General features: G+C 58.0%; 1 protein-coding gene across 1 annotated transcript in view; it reads left to right on the top strand.

Moving 5' to 3' along the window:
• DISP3 (dispatched RND transporter family member 3) overlaps positions 1-22,062 on the top strand; it is a 58,494-nt gene extending 36,432 nt beyond the window's left edge. Inside the window, exons 6-21 of the mRNA XM_055262663.2 lie at positions 371-531; positions 1,830-1,969; positions 3,725-3,873; positions 4,089-4,250; positions 5,059-5,220; positions 8,332-8,445; positions 9,538-9,674; positions 10,966-11,150; positions 13,930-14,060; positions 14,161-14,333; positions 15,280-15,406; positions 15,938-16,083; positions 18,763-18,922; positions 19,397-19,510; positions 19,923-20,089; positions 20,823-22,062. Coding sequence (XP_055118638.1) covers positions 371-531; positions 1,830-1,969; positions 3,725-3,873; positions 4,089-4,250; positions 5,059-5,220; positions 8,332-8,445; positions 9,538-9,674; positions 10,966-11,150; positions 13,930-14,060; positions 14,161-14,333; positions 15,280-15,406; positions 15,938-16,083; positions 18,763-18,922; positions 19,397-19,510; positions 19,923-20,089; positions 20,823-21,185 — 2,591 coding nt within the window. The 3' untranslated portion in view covers positions 21,186-22,062. The remainder of the gene's footprint in view (positions 1-370; positions 532-1,829; positions 1,970-3,724; positions 3,874-4,088; positions 4,251-5,058; positions 5,221-8,331; positions 8,446-9,537; positions 9,675-10,965; positions 11,151-13,929; positions 14,061-14,160; positions 14,334-15,279; positions 15,407-15,937; positions 16,084-18,762; positions 18,923-19,396; positions 19,511-19,922; positions 20,090-20,822) is intronic.
• The last annotated feature ends 2,592 nt before the right edge of the window (positions 22,063-24,654 follow it).

Here is a 24,654-nt window from a genome sequence, read left to right as displayed (position 1 = left end):
TTGGATTGCGGGGTTAGAATGTGGGTGGTGGGCGGATCCTTGGCATAGGGTGAGTGGAGAGAGCAGCAAGGTTTGCTGGATGGAGGTGAGGATGGTGGGAAAAGCCCAGGAAGTGTGGGAAGGAGGCCAGGTTGTGGGAGAAGGTACCTAGCTCTGGGTGAGGTTAGGGCCAAGGAGTGTGGTGGCTGGGGCTTGAACTCTTGGTGGGAGGAGCCAGTCAGAGGAGTCTCTCCAAACTCTAAGCTGAGAAGCAGGACTCCTGCAGCCTGACTGCCCAGGAGGCCACTCCCACTCAGTCTAGGGCCAGGTTGGGCCTGATCCTGGAGACAGCAGAATGATCCTGAGCCTGGCCCGGGACTCCCTCCCACAGGTGTGGACGACGTCTTTGTGTTCATCAACACCTACCGCCAGGCCACCCACCTGGAAGACCCACAGCTGCGTATGATCCACACCGTCCAAACTGCAGGCAAGGCCACCTTCTTCACCTCCCTGACCACAGCCGCCGCCTACGCAGCTAACGTCTTCTCCCAGGTGCGGACCTGCCCTCCATTCCTGTCCAGGCCTCCCACCCACCCATGCATACCTAGCCCCTGGTCTCTGCCCTTCCCACTACTGCTTGAGTGGCCACATAGCCTTCACCTCAAGGTACTTGCCCTGTCTCTAGAGTTCATTTTTGTCATGAATCACCCATTACCCAAAATTAACAAGTGGGAATATATAATAATCCAGACAGCACGTATTAGGGATCCTCAGTAGTAATCCAGCCTCCACCCTGGAGGACATTTGGCAGTTTCCAAAGCTGTTTCTCGTTTAATCTTCATTATTCATGGTAATTGACAAAGGTACCATTACCATCCTGTTTTCCAAAAAAGAAACTTGGCCTTTGAGAGGTGAAGTGACTTCCTCAGGATCACACAGCAGATAAGTGAGAAGCCTGACCAAGTCCATAGCGATTCCCCTTCTGCCTGCTTCTGGCTGCATTTTCCTACCTCGTGCTGACTTCCTCTTGCTGCCTCTGAGTGGGGCTTAGGAGAAGGCATTGAGCCCAGGCTGGGTCCTTGGTACAGAAAGACAGTGAATTGGCCCAAGTCTTTGAGAGACTTTACGACCTGGGCTGAGTAGCCCCTCTGGAAACCAGTAGATGCTTTAGGATTATCCAAGTCCTTCTACAGAATCACTTCTAGAAGGTAGGCAGAGCTGGGTTCAGCTTCTGCTGTGTGACCTTGGGCAGGCTGTGTGACCTCTCTGAGCCTTGCTTTCCTCATGTGTGGATTATCCGGGACTGAGATGCGAGGATGACTGTGAAAGTGTTTCACAGAGTGAAGGCTGCTCTGTTGGTGGTTACAGCTTCCTTCCAACTAGCACCTCCCTGTGTGGTCCCTGTCGTACTTCTGGAACATACCCATTGCTCCTAGTCCCCAGGGTCCCTGCCTCGGTCATGCGGCAGCATTCTCTCCCTCCCCATCACTAGCACATGGCCTGGTCTAACGGGATGTGTCTTCCTCTGTCCCCCATTCATTCGCATAATGACAGCTACTAACCACTGCCTCTGTGCCAGACACTGTTCTGGGCAGTGGATTGCAGATAGACAAGAGCCTCCACTTGAGCTGGGGACCCTTCCTGTGCTGCTGTGTCCCCTGACACCAGCCCTTGGCTCCTGGTGTCCTGCAAGGCTGGTGGCTGGCATTCTGGCAGCCTGAGCCTCCTCCTACTGCCTCAGTCTGGGCCAGATCTGGGGTCCTGAGTGTCTCTTGCTGCAGGGGGGCACCCAGGCCCCCTGACTGCAGGTCCAACCAGTCCCACATCCCTCTCTTCCTTTCCATCACCAGATCCCAGCCGTCCACGACTTTGGCCTCTTCATGTCTCTCATCGTGTCCTGCTGCTGGCTGGCCGTGCTTGTCACCATGCCTGCAGCCCTGGGCCTCTGGAGCCTCTACCTGGCACCGCTGGAGAGCTCCTGCCAGACCACGTAAGTCGGGTGGGGCCTCTACCCACAGCAGGGTATCCACAACAGGCCTCTGTGAGCCACTCAGTGTACCAGCCTCTCTTCCAAAAGCCTTCTGTATGCCCAGTCCTTTGCTAGGCAGGGAACAGGGAAGGAGAAGATGCTTCCATCCAATAACTGCAATTTGGGATCACCAGTGTCAACAGGAAGTGAGCAAAGCACTTTTGTCCAACATCTTATGACATCACCGTTCACTTCCCAAAGGACCCTGGGAGCTGGGTTCTCTTGCTGTGCCCATTTTATAGATAGAAAACAATGACTCAGGGAGGTTGGGCAGCTTTTTCAAGGTCACCTATTTAGTAGGCAGTAGAGCCTGGATTTAAACCCAAGAACTCTGCCTCCAGATCCCACGCTGTTAGCCACCATGTTAAGTGTCCTCAGGTTCTTGTCTTTAGATGTAGTGAGACGTGTGCAGAGTTGAACGGGTCAGTGCAGAGTTGCTGCTGGAGGTTGAGGGGGAAAGACCTTATGGGCCTGGTGGTTGGGAAGATGGAGGGGGATGGTGGTGGAGTTGAATCAGGCCTGGGTGGCTGCCTGGGTTGGGGAGGTTGGAGCATCTCTGGGCTTGGAACAGGGCCCACTCATTGTGATAAAGGCCTTGGTCAGTCGTGTTCAGGGACCCATGACAATGTCCGCTTGCCCATAGTGAGCCCCGGAGGGGCTGGAGGGAGAGAAGGGCCCAGCGAGGAGCTTAGACTTGGGCCTCAGATGGACTCCTCAGCTCTCCCCACTCACATCCTCTCCCTTCAGGACTCCTCTGTGCTGGTGCGGGCTGGCACTGCACACAGGTGCCCTGGAGGAGGCACTGTTCTGTGTACCATGGGCGCTCAGATTTGACTGTTTTCCATGGCAGTTTCATGACATAGAAGCAGCATCATGGGGAAAGGGCACCTTTTTCTGATCTCTACAGAGATGCCAAATAAGCCCCCCCTCCGCCCCCCCCCGCCTGGGGCTGTCTCCCCAGTGGCCCTATTGGGCACAGTCATCTTCCCAGTCAGTCAGATGTGGGCTCCAAGCCCAGCCTCCTCCCTTGGCAGCCGTGGAACCCTGGGCAGGTGACTTCACCTCTGCATCTCAGTTTCCTTTTATATGAAATGGTTGTGACGTCAGCAGCACTGTGATACGTGGGTTCATCTGTGTGTGAGTCCCATGAGGATTAAGTGAGATAATCCACGCAGGGCTCCCAGCTCGCAGCTGGCACGTGGCAGTGGTATTAGCCACATACACAGCGCTCGTATCAGCCATGAGGATTATTCTGGTGCCCGGTCCCTAGGGTGGGCTGTGTCTCTCATGTGTTCACTCCAGCTGAGACCTCGGCCACGAAGCTACACCCTCAGCCCAGCCCTGCTCCCTCCTCCTGGCTCCCCTGAGTATTAAGTTGGTGGCAGAGCTCCTGGGCCACACAGCAGCAGAGGAATGAGTCCCCTGATTTGATCACCTTAGTGCCCGGGCCACTATGTGTTGTCATCCCCTTTTCCTGGGTAATGTTTGCTGTCACCATTTGTCTCTCTGGAGGAAGACTGGCATCTGAGGGCGCTGGGGTAGATGGTACTAGAAGGAAACCAGGTGACCAGCTCCCAGAAGCCTGGGGTGCTCATTCTGCGTGTGACGTCAGCAGCACTGTGATACCTGGGTTCATCTGATCCTCAGGGCCCTGCCCCACCCTCCCTGGGTACCTAGGACCCTCTGGCTCACCCCTGTCCCCTACTGTCTCCACAGCTGCCACCAGAATTGCAGCCGCAAGAGCTCCCTGCACTTCCCCGGAGACGTGTTTGCGGCTCCCGAGCAGGTTGGAGGCAGCCCCGCCCAGGGCCCCATACCCTACCTGGATGATGACATCCCCTTGCTGGAGGTCGAGGAAGAGCCAGGTGAGAGCTGGCACAGGCCTGCCCTGCTGACCCCAGCGAGACCCAGCACTGCCTCTGCCAGGGGAGTAACACTTGACAAGTTGGTCCTGAGGCTGGGGGCTGGACAAGATGGCCTGCGGGCTTCCTCACCAGGCATTGGGGCTTCCCTGGAAGCGAGCGTGGACCACAGTGGGCTTTGACTCAGGCTCTGACGGGCCACTGCTCTGCCCTGGCAGTGTCACTGGAGCTGGGAGATGTGTCCCTGGTGTCTGTGTCCCCTGAGGGTCTGCAGCCAGCCTCCAACACGGGCAGCCGCGGCCACCTCATTGTGCAGCTGCAGGAGCTGCTGCACCACTGGGTCCTGTGGTCAGCCGTCAAGAGCCGCTGGGTGATCGTGGGTAAGTGGGCCCTCCGGCCCTGCCCCCTGTCTCACAGCTCCACCCCCAAAACACACAGGAACTGGGAGCCCACCCCCTCTCACAGATGCCCCAGGGTCAGAGGCCTGGGCTGGGGTCTCTCCCTCTCTGACCCCCCCTCCTTCCTGTGCAGAATGAAGTTGGGCATGGCGGCTGTTGCTCATTGGCCCCTGCTGTGTGCCAGCCACTCACGCTGGGCAGTATAGCACAGAGCATGCCACGCATGGGCCCTGGAGTTAGACCCACTTGAGTCTGAGTCCCAGTTTGGCCGTGTCCTAGCTGTGTGAATTGGGCTATTCCAGTCCGTTTAGCCCTCAGTTCCTATTCTGTAATTGAGGATGAGAACGGTGGCTAGGAAGGCAGCTGTAAGTGGAGAGTATGTATAAAGACCTCAGCCCAGCACGTGGCATGTGGTAAGTGCTCAGTGAATGTTAAGTGCTGTTAAAATTGTCATCTTCAACAGTATTTCAGAGTTGTGTGAGATCAAGTAGTGCACCAGCTCTTCATAAACTATGAGGTGCTCCGAGGTGGTGGCCGCCTCTTGTCCAGGAGTATTAGATTATAGCTTATAGTCCAACCCCACGGGACACCACAAAGCAACTGATCCCTGGCCCTGTAGGACCATCCCCAGCAAGCTTTGCCCACAGGCTGGCATGCAGGGCCTTCCCCCAAGCCCTTAGGACACCCGCCCCCCAACAACCAGGGCAGCTATCTCCCGGCACTTTGGAGCCCCGCTGGGAATGGACCAGCTGCACCCAGCCCCGCCTGGTGTAGCGCCCTTTCCTCACAGGGCTGTTCGTCTCCATCCTCATCTTGTCCCTGGTGTTCGCCAGCCGGCTCCGCCCCGCCAGCCGGGCCCCGCTACTCTTCCGGCCTGATACCAACATCCAGGTGCTGCTGGACCTCAAGTACAACCTGAGTGCCGAGGGAATCTCCTGCATCACCTGTTCAGGTGAGGCTTCCAGCCAGGCCGTCCCTGGCCCGCTCAGGTGTCCAGGTCCCAAAGGCTATTGGTCTGAGATGCAGGATGCAGGGTCCCCATCAATGCCTGACCTCAGGCAAATCCCACTCCCTTCTGAGCCCCCATGTTCCCACAGTTCATTCAACAGATGCCTGCTGGGTGCCTGCTGGGTGCCTGCTGGGTGCTGGCTCTGGGGAGGTACTGTGGGCAGGAGGCATAGGCTTCCCAAGCTCAGGGAGTTCACATTTCAGCTCTAGGGACTGGTCACTGTAATAGTAGATCTGAGCTTTGGTGGAGGAAGAATAGGGTGTCTTAGAGGCCCACATCATGGAAGGCTTCCTGGAGGAAGTAACGTCTAGGCCAGAACTCACAAGAATGGGGAGGAGTTAGCCAGGCTGGGAGGGGAGAGGAGGAAAGAAGAGGGGTTAACCAGGTGGGGAGGGGAGAGGAGGGAAAGGGTGGGGTTAGCCAGGCTGGGAGGGGAGAGGAGAGAAGAGGAGGAGTTAGCCAGGTGAGGAGGGGAGAGAGGGAAGGAGTGGGGTTAGCCAGGCTGGGAGGGGAGAGGAAGGAAGGGGTTAGCCAGGCTGGGAGGGGAGAGGAAGGAAGGGGTTAGCCAGGCTGGGAGGGGAGAGGAAGGAAGGGGTTAGCCAGGCTGGGAGGGGAGAGGAGGGAAGGGGTTAGCCAGGCTGGGAGGGGAGAGGAGGGAAGGGGTTAGCCAGGCTGGGAGGGTAGAGGAGGGAAGGGGTTAGCCAGGCTGGGAGGGTAGAGGAGGGAAGGGGTTAGCCAGGCTGGGAGGGGAGAGGAGGGAAGGTGTGGGGTTAGCCAGGCTGGGAGGGTAGAGGAAGGAAGGGGTTAGCCAGGCTGGGAGGGTAGAGGAAGGAAGGGGTTAGCCAGGCTGGGAGGGTAGAGGAGGGAAGGGGTTAGCCAGGCTGGGAGGGTAGAGGAAGGAAGGGGTTAGCCAGGCTGGGAGGGGAGAGGAGGGAAGGGGTTAGCCAGGCAGGGAGGGGAGAGGAGGGAGGCGTCTAGGCAGAGGAGAGCACCAGAGGTAGGAAAGACCAATGCCACGTTTGAGAGAGGCAGTTGCAGGAGCTAAGGCTGGCCCAGCCACGTTTGAGAGAGGCAGTTGCAGGAGCTAAGGCTGGCCCAGCCACGTTTGAGAGAGGCAGTTGCAGGAGCTAAGGCTGGCCCAGTGGACTGGGATAGGGCAGGTGGGCTGAAGTGAGGGGTCTGGATTTTATTCTGATTGTCACTGGAAACTAGTCACGTGATTTAAGTGGAGAAGCGGGGGTGAGGGAATCTCCCAGGTGCTGTGTGGAGGTGGATTGGGGCACTGGGATGGAAGCTAGCTGGGAGGCTGAGAGTTTGTGGCGCTCGGACCAGCGTGCTGACGGCAGCAATGGTGGAGTCAAGAGGTTTTTAGGAGGTGGTTTCCGTAGGACTTGGTGACGGAGTGGGAGTCAGGAATGAGCCAGGAGGGAAGATAGAGATGGCTCCTTGATTTTGAGGTAGCTGGCCCAGGCCGCATTTTACAGAGGGGGAGCAGGCGAAGTCAACCCAAGGTCATCTGACTTTGCCAGGGTAGTTAGAAACCAAATGAGAAGACACCTGGGTGAGTGCTTCCAGCTCACAGGAGCAGATCTGCTGGTGCTGTAATTGCCTTTATTTAATTAGGGCGGTGCTGAGATTAACCTGGCCTTCCCCTTGGTAATGGCAGCCAAATGTGTGATAATCCACTGCAGCTCCGAGAGGCACCAGAAGAGCCCCTCGCACTTCGGAGCCAGCCCTGGCCACGTCCCCAGCTCCTCTCCCCCACTGCCAGGACGTGGCATTGCTCCCCATCATCACCGCCGCCACAGGCCTCCTGCCCACCCAAAGGACCTGCTCCCCTTCCACAGATGGACAAACCCCGAAGCTCCCTGACAACATCTGGGGCCAGGACCCAGCCAGAGCCCAGCCAGAGCCTAGCCAGGACCCCAGCCAGAGCCCAGCCAGGACCCCAGCCAGGACCCCAGCCAGGACCCAGCCAGGACCCCAGCCAGGACCCAGCCAGGACCCCAGCCAGAGCCCAGCCAGGACCCCAGCCAGAGCCCAGCCAGGACCCCAGCCAGGACCCCAGCCAGGACACCAGCCAGGACACCAGCCAGAGCCCAGCCAGGACCCCAGCCAGGACCCCAGCCAGGACCCAGCCAGGACCCAGCCAGAGCCCAGCCAGGACCCCAGCCAGAGCCCAGCCAGGACCCCAGCCAGGACCCCAGCCAGAGCCCAGCCAGGACCCCAGCCAGAGCCCAGCCAGGACCCCAGCCAGGACCCAGCCAGAGCCCAGCCAGGACCCCAGCCAGAGCCCAGCCAGGACCCAGCCAGAGCCCAGCCCCTACTCCCTGTGCCTCTTCCTCTGGAAACTGCCTCTTGGAGGGACCCCTTCAGAGTAGAGCAGAGTGCTTCGGCTTTACAAAGGGCAGGCGAGGCCAGTACCCAACGGGGCTGCGAGTCCCTCCCTGGACAGGTCACTTCACCTCTGCTTTCCACTCCATCAAGTGGGGTTCATGGGAACAGCCTCAGGATGGCTGTGAGGATTAAAACTTTGAAGGTGTAGTTCTCTCATTTCTAATTTAAAAAACCCAAAGAAAGGGCTAACACACAACGCTTGAGGCAAAACAGGAATATATGTCTCCCACCATGTCTGCCAGCTGATGACCTTGGGTCACTCTAACAGTCACTCCTGTTAATTGGATGCAGAGGAGGTGATGTCCCACCCCCGAGGGAAGTGTGGCATCATCTCCACCCGACAGAGGTGGCAAAGTAGCACAGGGAGGGTGAGCAGGGGGCAGAGTGGCGCAGAGAGGGCAAGCAGGGAGCGTTTCAGTGTTTTCCTCTGGGCAGGCTGATGGTGCCTTTCTCTGGGCCTAAAATTCCTATAAATTCGGTATTTGATTTTTTAAAAGTTCTTCCTAGTTTCTTTCTGACCCCTGACACCCACCCCCTCCGGTCCCTGGGCCCCAGTTCCTGAGACTGTCTCAGATCCCAGCCTCTTCCCTCTGCCCATCGGGCCCAGGCCAGGATGTCCTGCTGTCCTGCTGTCCTTGACATGGCATTGGGGGGCAGGTCTGTTCCAGGAGAAGCCCCACAGCCTGCAGAACAACATCCGGACGTCCCTCGAGAAGAAGAGGCGAGGCTCAGGGGTCCCCTGGGCCAGCCGGCCTGAGGCCACCCTGCAGGGTGAGCACTGGGGGTGGAGGGTGGGGAAATCCTCCCTGGTGCTAGGGCTGAGGGCCCTGTAAGGAGAGCAGATAAAATTCCTTCTGGATTCTCTTTGAAGAAGGAGAATGTGTGTTCCTGGTCACGGCAGATGAGCTGGGGCTGGGGGTTGAATCTGGGGCCCTCACCTGCCATCCCGCCAGGACAGTAGGGCCCCCGCAACACCCTGGCCTGTGGTGCCCCCCAAGCCCTCCCCGTGCACCAAAGCCACCCTGAGTGTCCAGGGGCAGAGGCGGGCATCCCAGGCCCTGAACACTGGCTTATCCCTGCTGGAGTCTCCCTCAGAGGTGGGTGCTGGGACAAGTGTACTGGGGGAATGAATGCCCCATCAGGCAGCTCTGTCTGTCCCTGTCACCCTGTGGCACTGTTGCCACCTCTGTCCTACCACTGTCACTCCCAGCACCAGCCCTGTACCATCACTGGCACACCTTCACCAGGATGCCCTCCATCACTGTCACCTCCGCTATCTGGGCCACCCCATCCCAGTGACTACCACCTCCCCCACCATCTGTACCACCCCATCCAGTACCCACCACCTCCCCCACCATCCCTGCCACCCCATCCCTGTACCCACTATCTCCCTCACCACCTCCCTCACCATCCCTGCCACCCCATCCAGTGCCCACCACCTCCCCCACCATCCCTCCTACCCCATCCCTGTGCCCATTCCTGCCACCGCATCCCAGTGACTGCCACCTCCCCCACCATCCCTGCCACCCCATCCCTGTGCCCACTATCTCCCCCACCATCCCTGTCACCCCGTCCCTTTGCCCACTATCTCCCCCACCATCCCTGCCACCCCATCCCTGTGCCCACTATCTCCCTCACCACCTCCCCCACCATCCCTGCCACCCCATCCTGTGCCCACCACCTCCCCCACTATTATTGCCATGGACCTGGTCCAGTAGAGAGGGGCACAGCCAGCATTTTGAGATGAGCCCGAGGCCAGGACTGAGCTCATTAGTTGACAGAGCTGAGGGTGGGCTGCTCCAGGGTCAGGAGTAGCCAGTCAAGGTCAAGTCCACCCCTCTTTCATCCCTTATTTGTCCGTAGATTTCCCAGGCACCGTGTACGTCTCTAAAGTGAAGAGTCAAGGCCACCCCGCTGTCTACAGGCTCTCCCTCAATGCCAGCCTGCCTGCTCCTTGGCAGGCTGTGTCGCCTGAGGATGGAGAGGTGCCCTCCTTCCAGGTGAGCCTGGGCTGTCGTGAAGTGAGCCGCCACCACTGGGGGTGGTGGGGGGCTCTCAGGGCCACACTGGTGGGCACCGGCCACATAGGGAGGGAGAAGCAGCTTTGAGGATGAAGACCCCCCTCCAGTAAACCAGCCATGTCTGTGACAGGGACCTGCTGAGTGACAGCATGGGCTTCTGAGTCACCCGGGCCTGGATTCAAATCCTGGCTCTGCCATTTATTAACTGTGTGTCTTTGGGCAGATTACTTACTCTCTGAGCCTCAGTTTCCTCATCTGTGCCATGGGGATGCGACAAGCACCAGCCAGCATTGTTGGAGGTGTGCGAGGTGAGGCCTGTGCCGTGCAGAACGCCTGGGTGCAGTCCCTCCTCAGGCAGTGGCAGCCAGGAATCTTGCTGTCCTTGGTAGCTGCTCCAGCGCTGCAGAAGGGAGTCCCCGAGCCCAGACTTGAGTTTTCCCCTTCATGGGAGTCATTTGTGTTTCTTTTCTTTTTCTTTTTTTTGGGGGTGGGGGGAGGACAGGGGCTTGCTCTGTCACCCAGGCTGGAGTGCAGTGGCGTGATCATAGCTCACTGCAGCCTCGACCTCCTGGGCTCAAGCGATCCTCTCTCATCAGCCTCCTGAGTAGCTGCAACCACAGGCACACACCACCACGCCTTTTTTGTAGAGACAGGGTCTCTCTGTGTTACCCAGGCCCATTTGTGTTTCTTTAACGTGGTACACACCCTCCATGGTGACAGGAACACGTGCCAATTCGTTTGTTCAGGATTTATATTTCCATTTGGAAGATGAGGTCTCTGAGGCTTTTCCTGCCTCTAAGCCTCTGCATATGCTGTTCCTGCTGCCTGAAAAGCTTTTCCTTCAGCTTCGTGCGTGGCTGACTCCTTGGTGCTCGTTCAGGTCTCAACACGTCTCTCGGGCCCCACACAGCCCTGCCCCGGCGCCTTTCTCGCCTTGCCCTCCTCTCCCTGCCATTTATCCTGTCTTATCTTCCTTATTCTTGGAAGCCATCATCATTGCCAGCTCCACGAGGTCAGGGACCATGCCCCTCAGAGCCTGGCACAGTGCCTGGCATGGGACAGACACTCAGTGAACGATAAGAAACGAGGCTCAGAGAGGGAGGAAGGGATTTGCCCAAGTGCTGAACTCAAACCCAGGCTCTGTCCCCGACTCCGAGGACTGGGACAGGGTGAACTATGCCGAGGAGGGAGGGGACGGAGCCTGAGGCTGGCCCAGGCCAAGGCAGCCCCCCCGAGTCACGTGTCTTGTCTCTGTCAACCCACTGCTTAGGTGTATAGAGCGCCTTTTGGTAACTTCACCAAGAAGCTGACCGCTTGTATGTCTACAGTAGGGCTGCTCCAGGCGGTGAGCCCCTCTCGCAAGTGGATGCTGACGACCTTGGCCTGTGATGCCAAGCGGGGCTGGAAGTTTGACTTCAGCTTCTACGTGGCCACCAAGGAGCAGCAGCACACCCGGTAACAGAGCCTGGCAGACAAGCTGGTGCCCATCAGCCCAGCTGCTTCTTTGCCCTTTTCTCTCTTTTCTCTCTCTTTTCACATGATGGATGCTAGCAGGCCCCCTCACTTTTTTTTTTCTTACTCTGTTGCCCAGGCTGGAGTGCAGTGGCACAATCTTGGCTCACTGTAACCTCTGCATCCCAGGTTCAAGTGATTCTCCTGCCTCATCCTCTTGAGTAGCTGGGATTACAGGCATGCACCACCACTGGGACCTGCTTAATTTTTGTATTTTTAGTGGAGATGGGGTTTTGCCGTGTTGGCCAGGCTGGTCTCAAACTCCTGAGCTCAGGTGATTCACCTGCCTTGGCCTCCCAAAGTGCTGGGATTACAGGCGTGAGCCACTGCACCCAGCCCTGAGGGATGCCAGCAGACCCCTTTAAGAAACTGCTGGCCAGGTGCAGTGGCTCATGCCTGTAATCCCACCCCGGGAAGCCAAGGTGGGCGGATCACGAGGTCAGCCAATCGAGACCATCCTGGCTAACACGGTAAAACCCCTTCTCTACTAAAAATATAAAAAATTAGCCGGGCATGGTGGCATGCACCTGTAGTCCCAGCTGCTCAGGAGGCTGAGGCAGGAGAATCACTTGAACCCAGAGGCAGAGGTTGCAGTGAGCCAAGATCACGCCTCTGCATTCCAGCCTGGGTGTCAGAGTGAGACTCCATCTAAAAAAAACAAAAAGAAAAAAAGAAACTGCTGTCCATTTCCACCTACTTGCTCAGATGGGTCTCTGCCCAGGGCTGGGGAGTGGAGAACATTGGCAAAGATGATGGGCCCGGGAGCTGCTCCCCACCTCGATAGCTCCTCAGGGGTTGCAGTGGCCACCTGGCTGTCCCTCTGGCATACCAGGCCCCTTTCCATCTCAGGCCCTTTGCATTTGCTGTTCTCTCCGCCTAGAATGCTTTCCCCAGCTCCTCAAGTGCCAGACAACTTCTCAAGATTCAAGTCCCTGTCCGAAAGTCACTTATTGGGAGAGGCTGTCCCTCTCCAAGTGCCACATCCAGCCTCTCTCCATATGTCACCCACTGCTCTCCTGGCCCCGTTGCCACCTGCCACCATGCTGACCTACAGTGTTACCTGTCCTCCCACAGAAGCACACAGGCATCCTGTGGTAGCACCTTGGCCGTCTCATTTGGTGCCGCCTCCCCAGCACCTGTCACGGTGTCTGGCATAGTAGGTACAAATACGTACTTGCTGAATGAATGAGTACACTCCGCACTTCCTTGACAAGGCACCCACCCACACTCTAAATATATCATTAATTCCGAAAATGTTTATTTAATGCCCCCGCCCCTTCTGCTGGAAGGAGAGCAAGGGGAGGGCTCCTGTTGTATTCACTTGCCACAGGCCAAGTCCCTGCTAGCACCCAGTGTGAAGTCGGGTCCCCACTACATGCCAAGTCAGAGGCTGCATTCTGTGCTCTCGGGGTCTCCATACTATCCAGGGGCACCTTTGCTGGGGTTTCATTCCCCATGTTGTAAACACAGCCCTGCATCCATTCATCTGTGGAGGCCATATTAGCCAAAGGTCTCCTCTCTCCGCTGTTAACTGATTTAACAAACTGTGGGCTTCAACTGTGCTGGCACTGTGCTAGGGATATGGTAGTGACAAAGACAGATGTGACTGTCGCCCTTGGGCCATCTAGCGGGAGACAGGCTGCTAACAAGTAAACAGCAATATCATTACAAACTATGATACGTGCTCTGAAAGAAATAGCCCCACTGTCATTGTGGTGGAGAACAGTGGTGCAAGGCCATGCTCGGTGACACACGGGGACTGTGGTCTCTGACAGAACTCGGTGACACACGGGGACTGTGGTCTCTGACAGAACTCGGTGACACACTGGGACTGTAGTCTCTGACAGAACTCGGTGACACACGGGGACTGTGGTCTCTGACGGGGCTTGGTGACACACAGGGACTGTGGTCTCTGACAGAACTCGGTGATACACAGGGACTGTGGTCTCCGATGGGGCTCGGTGACACATGGAGACTGGTCTCTGACGGGTCTAGCTTTGGAGTGTCAAACACCCACAGGAGCCTGAACTCTGCGTGGGGCTGAGGGCTGCAGCTTGGAGGCCAGGGAATGGCAGGACAGCACCCACTGGGTCCTTTCCAGCCTGGGACCCTGACTTGGGGGTGGGGGCCCCTCTGCCTGTACTCCCCTGAGCCCCAGGCAGGGCTCACTCTGCACAGACACATTAGTGGCCAGGGGTCAGGCAGGCTGCCTGGATGAGCTGGAAACATTCTAGAAAGAACTTTGAGCTGCACTGGGTCTAGTGGTTAGCCAGCTGTTGACCCTGGAGCCCTTCCTTCCTATAGAATCTAGAGACTCCCTAACTGTTGGGGTTGAGGCAAGGCAGGGGGCTTCTGAGCAAGGACTGCTAGGGTTGGCCCTGGGGTCCCTCCTGAACCCTCATACCCCCGGGGGCAGTTTGAAAGCTGCTGGTCTTCTCCACCCTTCATGACTCCTATGGGGAGACTGAGGCCCAGAGGGTCAGGGCCTTTACTAGGTAACCATAATCAGCCTCGGCAGGGGCGGGGCTAGAACAGCCTCCAGACCCTCAGCCCAAGGCACTTCCCCCAGCTCTCAACCTGAGAACAAATCCCCATGCGGGGGCAGAGCCCAAGTCCAGACCCCATGACACCCCAGCCCCAGTCCCAACCCTGGCCCGCTGGCCTCACCTCCCGACTCCTCCTGGCCTTTCCGGCCTCAGCCCGGCCTCCATTGCCTCCACAGGAAGCTGTACTTCGCCCAGTCCCACAAGCCCCCCTTCCACGGGCGTGTGTGCATGGCACCCCCTGGCTGCCTGCTCAGCTCCAGCCCTGATGGGCCTACCAAAGGCTTCTTCTTCGTGCCTAGTGAGAAAGGTACGGCAGGGGCACACACGTGGGGACCTCAGGAGCTGAGACCTCGGGGCTCAGGAGCTGGATCCCGCCTTCCCTTACAGCTGTGACTCCCTGTTCGCAGTGCCCAAGGCCCATCTTTCAGCCACCTTCGGCTTCAACCCCTGCGTGAACACGGGCTGCGGGAAGCCGGCGGTGCGGCCACTAGTGGATACCGGGGCCATGGTCTTCGTGGTCTTTGGCATTATTGGCGTCAACCGCACTCGGCAGGTGGACAACCACGTCATTGGAGACCCGGTACGGGCGTGCGTCGGGCAGATGCCAAGGGCCCCAGCTGCAGCAGTCTTGCACATGAGCACCTGTCCAGGGAACCACGTCCAGCTCCTCACACCCCCTCTTGGCTCCTCGATGGCTCCTCTAGCCCAGACAACCTCGATGGGCTCCTGGGGGTCTGATTTTTCTTGAGGACTCAACAGCGTTGACCTCTTAGACTCACCCAGGAATCTGGATTTAGGGCCCAAGCTGGATGCCTGTGAGGGACTGGAATGGAGAAAGGGCAATCCAGGTGGACACTGCCTTGCCCTCCTTCTTGCCCTCCCCCTTCCTCTGAGCTCAGCCGTGGCTTTCTCCTCTCTGAGGCCTCCCTCCCTCACGTGCACTCCTGTCCAATGTGGGGCTCTTCCGTTTTTGAAAGCACTGGTTGAGCTGGGACTGTTCTGGGCATGTAGTGGGTGCTAAGGGGCATGTAGAGGAAGGACAAGCGGGTGTCCCTTGCCTTTATTAGTCACAGCCCAGCGGGGTACACGGGAATGGCAGCCATGGAGTATGTCGGGGACAAGGTGGAGTCGGAGGAGATCTGTGTGCTCAGTCCACACTGGGCATCTGCAGGCACTTGGAGCAGGGGCTAGGGGACCAGGCAGGTCCTTCAGGACAGTGAGGATGTGGCTGTCCGGGAGGGTGGGGAGAAAAGCAAGAAGTCCAGGGGAGAAGGTGGTGGGGGAAGGGGAGGAGGTGAGACAGAGGGTCCTGTGTGGCGTGGGCAGTGATGGGAGCAGAAGATGCTGGCGGGGGCAGGGCAGAGGGTTAGGGTGGGGCAGTGGGTGAGCAGTTGCAGGCTGCCAACATGAGGGTGACAGGTAGCAGGAAGCTGCTGGAGGTTCTTCCCCAGGGTGGGGGTGAGCACCCAGGACTGAGTCCCCGTCTCACTGAGTGGCCCGGGCCGGCTTGTGTCTCCTTGGGAAAGGGTAGTGTTATCTACGACAGCAGCTTTGACCTCTTCAAGGAAATTGGGCACCTGTGTCGCCTCTGCAAGGCCATCGCAGCCAACTCTGAGCTGGTGAAGCCGGGCGGGGCCCAGTGCCTGCCTTCAGGTGCGTGGGGTGTGGGGAGCTGGTTCCTCCAAGGGAGGATGGACTGACTGGAGAGGCACAGAGGCCGTGGTCCAAGGTAGACAGCCCAAAGGACAGTGTCTGGCATGTGGGGGTCTTGTGCAGATGTGTATCTGTGCCGAGCGTGTCCACACCAGGGTGGGGTGTGTGCCGGCAGTCGAGGGTTTCTGGATGTGAGCAGGCTTGTGTGTGAACAGGACTGGTGCAGAGGTGCGCGTGTGTGGGATGTGGGGCACATCTGCAGGAGTAGCTTTTCCAAAATTAGGGGTCGGGGCCAGGGGCTGGTCCACAGCCAATGTGGATGAGGTCACCGCCGGGGTGTCCCTGGGAGGGGCCCTCATGTCATGTTCCACCCCGATGGCAAATGCATGTTGTAGGTTTCCCAATGCCGTTGCCAATGGTTACAAGCACTCTAAGCCTCAGAGGTATGTGAGTGCGTGGGCACAGGTGTGATGCAGGGGGACAGGCTCTTCCAGGGCCACCACCCACTCCCTTTCTTGCCTCTCCCCGCAGGCTACAGCATCTCCTCCTTCCTGCAGATGTTGCACCCTGAGTGCAAGGAGCTGCCCGAGCCCAACCTGCTCCCGGGGCAGCTGTCCCACGGGGCAGTGGGCGTCAGGGAGGGCCGCGTGCAGTGGATCTCCATGGCTTTTGAGTCGGTGAGCCCAGGCAGCCTCGCTGGGTGCCATGCTGCGTACTTGCCCTGGGTGTGCCACCTCTGATCCCAGCCCTCTTCGCAGATCTTGGGGGGGAGATGCTGAGGCCCAGAAAGGTGGAGTGATTTGCCTGAGGTCACACAGTTAGTGGGTGTCAGTGTCGAGTGTGAAACCAGGCCGCCTGACTGCAGAGCTCTGCCCTTTCTTCCCCATGGGCAGCCTGCCAGTTCCCTTCCACCCACCCTTCCCCTTCCCTCCCCCTCCACCAACCGGGGATCCACGGTATTTTTTAGTCTCTGGTCTGTAGGGGCCGGTGGAAGTCCAGGATGCCCCCCTCTGCAACTGCGGGAGGCCAGGTTGGGGCCCCAGACCCTGGCAGCCTCCCTCAGGGTAGCCAGGAGTCCGGCCATCCCCTGTACCTCCCTGCTGCCTCTGTCACCCCGGACGCTTGCTGGGCTCTGCCCAAGGAGGCATAGGCACACGTGTGCACATACCCACACATGCACACACGCCTGACCTGGGCACTGTGGGGACTCTTGGCCCTGGCACATGGCTCTCCCAAGCTTGGCAAGTCCGTCCCTGCTGCCTCCGTGCAGAGACCTGGGCTCAATCCTTGCTGGGATCCTGGTGCGCTCTGTGTCCCTGAGCAAGTTACTCATCCCCTCTGGCCTCATCTGTAGAAGAGGGTTCAAGATCCCTGCACCCCTCTGGCAGGTGTGGATATAAGAACACATGGGAAAGTCTGGGGACTAAGAATCAATGTGACAGCTTAACTGGGGAGGTGATTCTCCTCTGGTCCCACACCCTGACTTCCTTCCCACTATTTATTTGTGTTGCTCATTGGACAAGCAACGAAACCAGCCACCAGCCAGGAGGGCCTCAGAGCCCTCAGCGAGCCCCCAGGCAAATGCAGACACCAGTTCAAAGCCCCAGATGGGTCTTTTTTAGGTTATGTTTTTTTTTGCTGTGGTAAAATATACATAAGGTAAAATTGACCATCTTAACCAGGTTTTTTTGTTTGTTTGTTTGAGTCAGAGTCTCACTCTGTCACCCAGGCTGGAGTGCAGTGGCACGATCTTGGCTCACTGCAACCTCCACCTCCCGGGTTCAAGCAGTTCTCCCACCTCAGCCTCCCTAGTAGCTGAGACTACGGGTGCGCACCATCACGCCTAGCTAATTTTTTTAATTTTTATTTTTTGGTAGAGACGGGGTTTCACCATATTGGCCAGGCAGGTCTCGAACTCCTGACCTCAGGTGATCCACCCACCTCAGCCTCCCAAAGTGCTGGGATTACAGGCATGAGCCACTGCTTCTGGCCTGAACCGTTTTTAAGCATACGACTCGGTGGCATTAAGTATGTTCACACTGTTATGCAACCATTACCATCATCTACTTGCAGAACTTTGTCTTTCCAAACTGAAGCTCTATCCCTAGTAAACACTAACTCCCCCTCTCCCCCTCCCACAGCCACTGGCACCCACCATTCTACTTTCTCCATGAATTTGACAACTCTGGGGGCCTCATGTGAATGGAATCATACGGTGTTTTTCCTTCGGTGACTGGTTCTTTTTTTCTTTTTTTAAATGGAGTTTCACTCTGTCGCCCAGGCTGGAGTGCAGTTGCGCAATCTTGGCTCACTGCAACCTCCGCCTCCCAGGTTCAAGTGATTCTCCTGCCTCAGCCTCCCAAGTAGCTGGGATTACAAGCGTGCGCCACCACATCTGGCTAATCTTTTGTATTTTTAATAGAGACAGGGTTTCACCAGGTTGGCCAGGCTGGTCTCGAACTCCTGACCTCAGGTGATCCACCCACCTTGGCCTCCCAAAGTGCGGGGATTACAGGCGTGAGCCACTGTGCCCAGCCGGTGACAGGTTCATTTTACTCAGTGCGAGGTTCGTCGTGTTGCAGCAAGTGTCAGAACTCACCTCCCTCTGCAGGCTGAAGCCCCAGGCAGTTCCAGGGAGGAGAGAAGTCCCCACTCAGGCTCACCACACGGCAAGGCGCCCACTTCCAAGCTGATCCCACCAGCACTCAGACACACGTGCACACACGCTCACACACACACAGACCTACTGTGAACTGGCTTGTGCTCGGCAAGAGCAAAATTGATGAGCAGTTACCTTAAGAATCTTCTAGAGCAGGGCGAGTGCCTATTTCTCTCATTCATCATCCATGAGCACCCCTCGGGGCTGGGCACTATGGGCCAGCCAGGCTGCTCCTGCCCTTGCAATTCACAGTCCCACCTGCCAGGGCCAGGCAGGTTGCCAGGCAGTGACAAGAGCAGGGGAAGCACTGAGGGTTTGGAGACACTAAGGGGCATCAAGGAAGGCTTCCTGGAGGAGATGGAACCCCAGAAAGCCATGAAGGATGAGCAGGAACTGGCTGAGCAGGCAGAGGGAACAGCATGCACTCTGGGTGGACACGAGAGCGTGGGGGGCCCTGGGAGCTGAAGGGGGTTCTGGTGGGCAGGGTCTGTGGTTGCATGTGGACCAGTGCTGCTGTCACAATCACATGATGCCTCCAGAAGCTGGTGGGGACTCATTTTGGATTGAATCGTTGTTCATACCCTCCCCAACACACGCAACACTCCATTGGTGGCCGCAGAACAGACCAGCCATGCCCGGGAAGGGCGGGTGGGCCACAGCCCCTGCCTGTCTCACCAGCTCACGTCTCTACCCACAGACCACGTACAAGGGCAAATCCTCCTTCCAGACCTACTCGGACTACCTGCGCTGGGAGAGCTTCCTCCAGCAGCAGCTGCAGGCCTTCCCCGAGGGCTCAGCCCTGCGCCGGGGCTTCCAGACCTGCGAGCACTGGAAGCAGATCTTCATGGAAATCGTAGGCAAGTGGCAGCCTCGCCCCTCCACCCTGGGCGGGCAGGAGGCAGAGGGACCTGGGGCCAGGAGGGCACAGAGCGGCCTATCTGAGTCACACTCTCCATCCTGGCCAAGAGCCCTGGGGAAACCGGGTGGCACGATGGCCAGGACACTGATCGGAAGCTGGAGTTTGGGTCCTTTCCTGTCGGGGGCATCTGGCCACATTCTCTGATCTGGACTTTGGCCACCTAAAAAGTAACAGTCATGACCATGATGACAGCTGCCAGTTACCAGCCCCTCCTAGGTGCCTAGGCTCCGGGCTGGGGGCCGGACCTGTGTTCTCTTCAACTCCAAACAAGGCCGGTAGGGTAGGTCCTGTTATGACCCCATTTTACAGACTGGGAATTGGAGTCTCAGAGAGGTCAAGGGCTCACCCCAGCAGCACAGCTTGCTGCGACCGCCCACAGAGCAGCGCACTGAGGCCCTGTCCTCCCTTGCAGGGGTGCAGAGCGCCCTGTGTGGCCTGGTGCTATCCCTGCTCATCTGCGTGGCCGCGGTGGCCGTGTTCACCACCCACATCCTGCTCCTGCTGCCCGTGCTCCTCAGCATCTTGGGTATGTGGGCGAGGGGCTGGCGGGCACCCGGCCGGTAGGGACGGGAACAGGCAGTCTCCCTGGTGGGCTCCAGGTAGCAAGTTTCTCTGAACCCTTCACTGTCACTTCTCCTCGGTGGAGGCTTCCCCCACCCCCACCCCAGGTCACAAGACCTGCCAGGTGCCGTCTGGGACAGTGGCTCATAGGACTGTCTCTCCTGCATGTCTGTGCTTCTGAGCAGAGCTGGGGTACCCAGGTAGTAGCCCTCAGCTCAGTGATGTGTTGCTGCACCTGTACCCTCCCTCGGGGGTCCCCTCAGTGTGCCTTGTCTCTCCTGTCACCTGAGGGTGGGGGCTGGACTCCAGACCTCCCTGTTCCCCTGAGGCCTCCAGGGCGGGGGGTCCGAGCTGCCTCCCCTGCTGTCTCCTTGCAGGCATCGTGTGCCTGGTGGTGACCATTATGTACTGGAGTGGCTGGGAGATGGGCGCCGTGGAAGCCATCTCCCTGTCCATCCTCGTTGGCTCCTCCGTGGATTACTGCGTCCACCTGGTCGAGGGCTACCTGCTGGCTGGAGAGAACCTGCCCCCCCACCAGGCCGAGGTGCGCACCCTGCCCGCCTTACCCACCTCCCACCGCGTTGGTTCTTCTCCCACCTGGGTGCAGCTGAGGGACCCTCAAGGGCAGCTGAACATCCCAGCACCAGGACCCCCATGCAGGCTGTGTTCTAGAAACTGTTTCCCGAAGCTGATCCCCAAGCCCCGGGACGCAAGTTCTAAGGTCCACACCTGCCAGCCTCAGGCTCCCCAAGTGAGCAATGAGAGGGGTTGGACAGACGCAGGATTCCAAGGGGACCCTTCTGCTTCACACTGCCCCAAGTCCACGGCTCATTCTCCTTCCAGCCACGACCCAGAGGCCACAAGTCTGCTCCGGCCCCTGGCGGCTTGGTGAGGACATGTTCACATACTCAGTGCCAAAACCAGCTCTGGCCTAGTAACGATTTTTTTCTTTAGTTTGGAATTGCGTTGGTGTGAAAACATTCACAAATATGTAAAAATCAAATCAGTTACACATTTAACTGCCTGTGGTCAAAGGAACAAAATAAGTTCCAAGCAGGGCTCCCATTTATGAGGACCTACTGTGCAGACCCTCGCGTCCTGTTGCCATAGCAACACCCACCTGGTGCCTACCCTCCCAACCTTGGGAGGCCGCTTGCAGCTCTCATCCCAGTAACAGAGCAGGAACCTGGCCTGGGGCGGGGGTGCGCGATTCCCCAGGTGCTGGCCAGAGGGGTCCCGCAGGCAGGCTGGGCTCCCAGCTCTCCTCTTGCCCCCAGGACGCCCGAACGCAGCGCCAGTGGCGTACGCTGGAGGCCGTGCGGCACGTGGGCGTGGCCATCGTCTCCAGTGCCCTCACCACGGTCATCGCCACAGTGCCCCTCTTCTTCTGCATCATCGCCCCATTTGCCAAGTTCGGCAAGATCGTGGCACTCAACACGGGCGTGTCCATCCTCTACACGCTGACCGTCAGCACCGCCCTGCTGGGCATCATGGCGCCCGGTTCTTTCACTCGGACCCGGACTTCCTTCCTCAAGGCCCTGGGTGCCGTGCTGCTGGCAGCGGCCCTGGGGCTGGGTGCCTGCCTCGTGCTCCTGCGGAGCGGCTATAAGATTCCCCTGCCTGCAGGGGCCTCCCTATAGCCCGGGACGGGCTCTGGACACTTGCACCTTTGGTCCCGTGGGTGGGGGACAGGAGCTGCTTCCCAGCTCAGCTCCAACTAGCTGTGTCCCCAGGCCTGGGCCCAGGGCGCCCTGCGGGCCAGCGTGGAGGCTGACACCCACACAGATGGTGTGGACCACGCTGCCTTTGCGGAGCTGGGAGTTGGAGACGGCTGCCACCACACAGGCCGGGCTACTGGCAGCCACACTCGGCTTTTTGCCCAGCCAAGAGACCAGCCCTCCTCCCATGCCTGGTCACCATGGGGGTCAGGTTATTTTTGTAAGGGGTCTCCCTCTCACACTGCCTCAGTGCTCACAACCTTCCAGTGTGGATGTTACAGGGTGGCCCCCATTCTACCGATGTGAAAACTGAGGCGCCAGGACACAGTGGCTGCCCTGTCGCTGGATCAGTAGCAGAGCCAGAGCTGCCTCCGAGCTCCATGCTGCCCTCGGGAATCATACAGGAAGAGCACAGTGGATCCGGGGTGGGGGCCTCTCACCCCCTACCCCCGCCCCCCCGCAACCCTCCCCTTCAGCTTTACGGTGGCCAGTGCTGAATGGCTCTGTGGCCCTCCCTGGGCCTTTTGGTCCTGGCCAGAGAAGACAGAGGGACCCGGCTTGGGCTTCTGCATGTCCTACCCCTGACCCCAGTCTCAAGGGGCCCCTCAAAGGCCCTCTCTGGGGGCTCTGGGGATCAGCACAGCTTTCCTCACGGATCTAAGCCCCCGTCTTTCCCACCTGACTCTGAGTGGATGTTTTGGGGTATGGCCCCCATGGGGAGGAGCTGCTGTGCCTGCCACCTGCTCATGGCAGAAGGTTCCTATTAAAATGACATAGCATTGCAGACTGCTGCTGTTAATATGAGCATTTTAAATACCGCTGTCTCTACCGCATTTCTAAAGTTGAAGTGACCTTGCACGCTGCCCAGCCTGAGCCTGGCGCAAAGGCTGGGGTTGGCACCAGAGGGAGAGGTGGGTGGGCTGGAGGGTGACCGACTCCCCTGGAACAGGTCACAGGGCGCTCTAGGGGAGGTGGGCTTCAAGAGATGCTTCTCTCTTTAAGGGGTCCAACTGGCTCCACAGGGGGCATTTTGAGGATGCCTTTGGTGTGCCGAGTATTGTGCTGGGCACTGAGCTCTTTCCCTGGGGACAGACATCATTGCCACCGGGCTTTATGAGTGTGGACTCAGATTGAGCTGGAATGAATCCCTGAGGGTGGGAAAGACATCAAAGGGGGTTTCCAGGCCAGCCCTCCTGGCCTTCTGTAAATATTGACTGGGGGCCTGGGGATGCAAGACAGACGTACACCATTGTGTCCTCCACTTAGCAAGTGTTTGTTGAGGGACTGTCAGACCTTAGCCCACCATGCATAGTGAAGAAAGACATCAAACAAGCAATGAGTGAGCCTAGCAGGTGGCACTGACTGTGCCAGAGGCTCTCCTCAGAGTTTGTGTCCGTGTCCTGGAGCTGCCATGAAAAAGCTCCATGCACTGTGTGACTTCCACAACAGAAGTCTATTCTCACAGTTCCGGAGGCTGGATGTCCAAAAGCAAGGTGTTGGCAGCGTTGGTTCCTCCTGCAGGCTTTCAGGGAGTCTGTCTCCTGCTTTTCTGGCTTCTGCTGCTTGGTAGCAAACCAGCCTTCCTGTTCCTTGTCTCCAAGAGGCGTCACTCCAGCTTCTGCCTCTGTCCTCACGTGACTTCCTTAGTCTGTTTCTCTGTTTATGTCACCTTCCTTCTTTCTAAGAGGGGCACCAGGCATACTGGATTAGGCACCATCTTAATGACTTCATCTTAACTTGATCATCTACAAAGAGCCTATTTCCAAATCTCGCATTCACAGGTACCAGGAGTTAGGACTTCAACATCTTTCCAGGGACACAGCAGGGTTCCCATGTGTGAGCTCACTTGTTAACCGTAAGGAGTAGGTGTTGTCACACCCATTTTGCACACGGGGCAGCCAAGGAAGTGAGATTGACTTGCTTGGATCACGCAGCTACTGAATGGTGGAGCCAGGCGCCGAACCCCACCAGCCTGTCCCCAGGGTGTTTCCTCAGCCATTAAGATTCACAGCCTCTCAGTACAGTCTAACAAAGGCTGATGGTGGTTACAGGGTTGTCTGAGGTTGGTGGTCAGATCAAGAGGCCTGTTCTTAGAAAACCGGGAATGAGAACCCTTGTGTTTATACAATGCTTCATACCTGAGCATCTTCCCATCCAACATCTGGAAAACCTGGACCCTTGGAGGCCCAGCCAAGAGAACAGTGGCTGAGGGGAAGGACTATGGCCCGAAGCACACAGCCCTGAAGGGCCTGATCAGGGCACAGGCTGGGCTCTGACCTGGGACCCACTGGCGGCGGTCCCCAGATGTGCAGGAGGCCACATCTGCAGGGTCAGTCCTCGTCCAAATGACCACCCATGCAGGGGAAATGGGGCAGGTTGGTGGGAGGAGGCCTGGTAGGAGCAGAGGGGAGGGGAGGGGCTGGCAAATTGACAGGATGCCCCAGAAAGTGCTTAGAAAAAGGATCTACATCTCCAAGTGCTTGTCCTGAGACCTTCCCAAAAGCTTAGTTTTAATATGGAGATAGAATCATTTGCATATCATTTGCATGCAGTTCAAATAATGCCCATTTGGCCAGGCATAGTGGCTTGAGCCTATAATCCCAGCACTCTGGGAGGCCGAGGCAGGTGGATCACAGGAGGCGAAGAGTCCAAAACCAACCTGGTCAACGTGGCGAATCCTCGTCTCTACTAAAAATACAAAAGTTAGCCGGGCATGGTGGTACACATTTGTAATCCCAGCTACTTGGGAGACTGAGGCACAAGAATCACTTGAACCTGGAAGGTGGAGATTGCAGTGAGCCAAGACTGGGCCTGGGAGACAGAGCGAGACTGTCTCAAATAAATAAATAAATAATAATAATAACGATGCCCGTTTGTAAAGAAACCCTCACCTCGCCCATCTCCTTTTGTGGTACAGCTATTCCTCCTTCCCCTGACCTCTGTCTTTTCAGCGTGTTGTGGGGGTTTTGGGCAGGAAGGTCCAGGGTGGAGGAGCCAGGCCCTATGTCACTGTTATCTCCCCCAGGGTGGCGAGGGCTCCGTGGCACATGTACACCTGATGTAACCCTCATGCTCCTGTGAGTGGAGTTCCCATTTCACAGATGAGCACTCAGAGGCCCGGGGGGGGAAAGAGCGCACACCCAGCATGCTGCCAGGCAGCTTTCCCCCCGGCCGGCCTCTGGCCAGGGTCACCCCTGGGGATGGCATCCTCAACTTCAGGTCTGCGTCTCATAAAGCTGACCTGCCTGGCCCTTGTCTGGCCCTGTGCGGTGCCTGATCTGTCCAGCTCTCAACGGGTGGTAGTTCCTCCAGGAGTGGGGCCACGGCCAGGCTGGGGAAAGGCTGTGTTTGGGAGTTTCCGAGAACTCTGGCCACACAATCAGTTGCCTAC

Source organism: Symphalangus syndactylus, chromosome 22 (assembly GCF_028878055.3).
Source record: "Symphalangus syndactylus isolate Jambi chromosome 22, NHGRI_mSymSyn1-v2.1_pri, whole genome shotgun sequence".
Taxonomy (NCBI): Eukaryota; Metazoa; Chordata; class Mammalia; order Primates; family Hylobatidae; genus Symphalangus; species Symphalangus syndactylus.
Note: the sequence above shows the minus strand (reverse complement) of the source record. Positions and strands in the feature narration are given on the sequence as shown.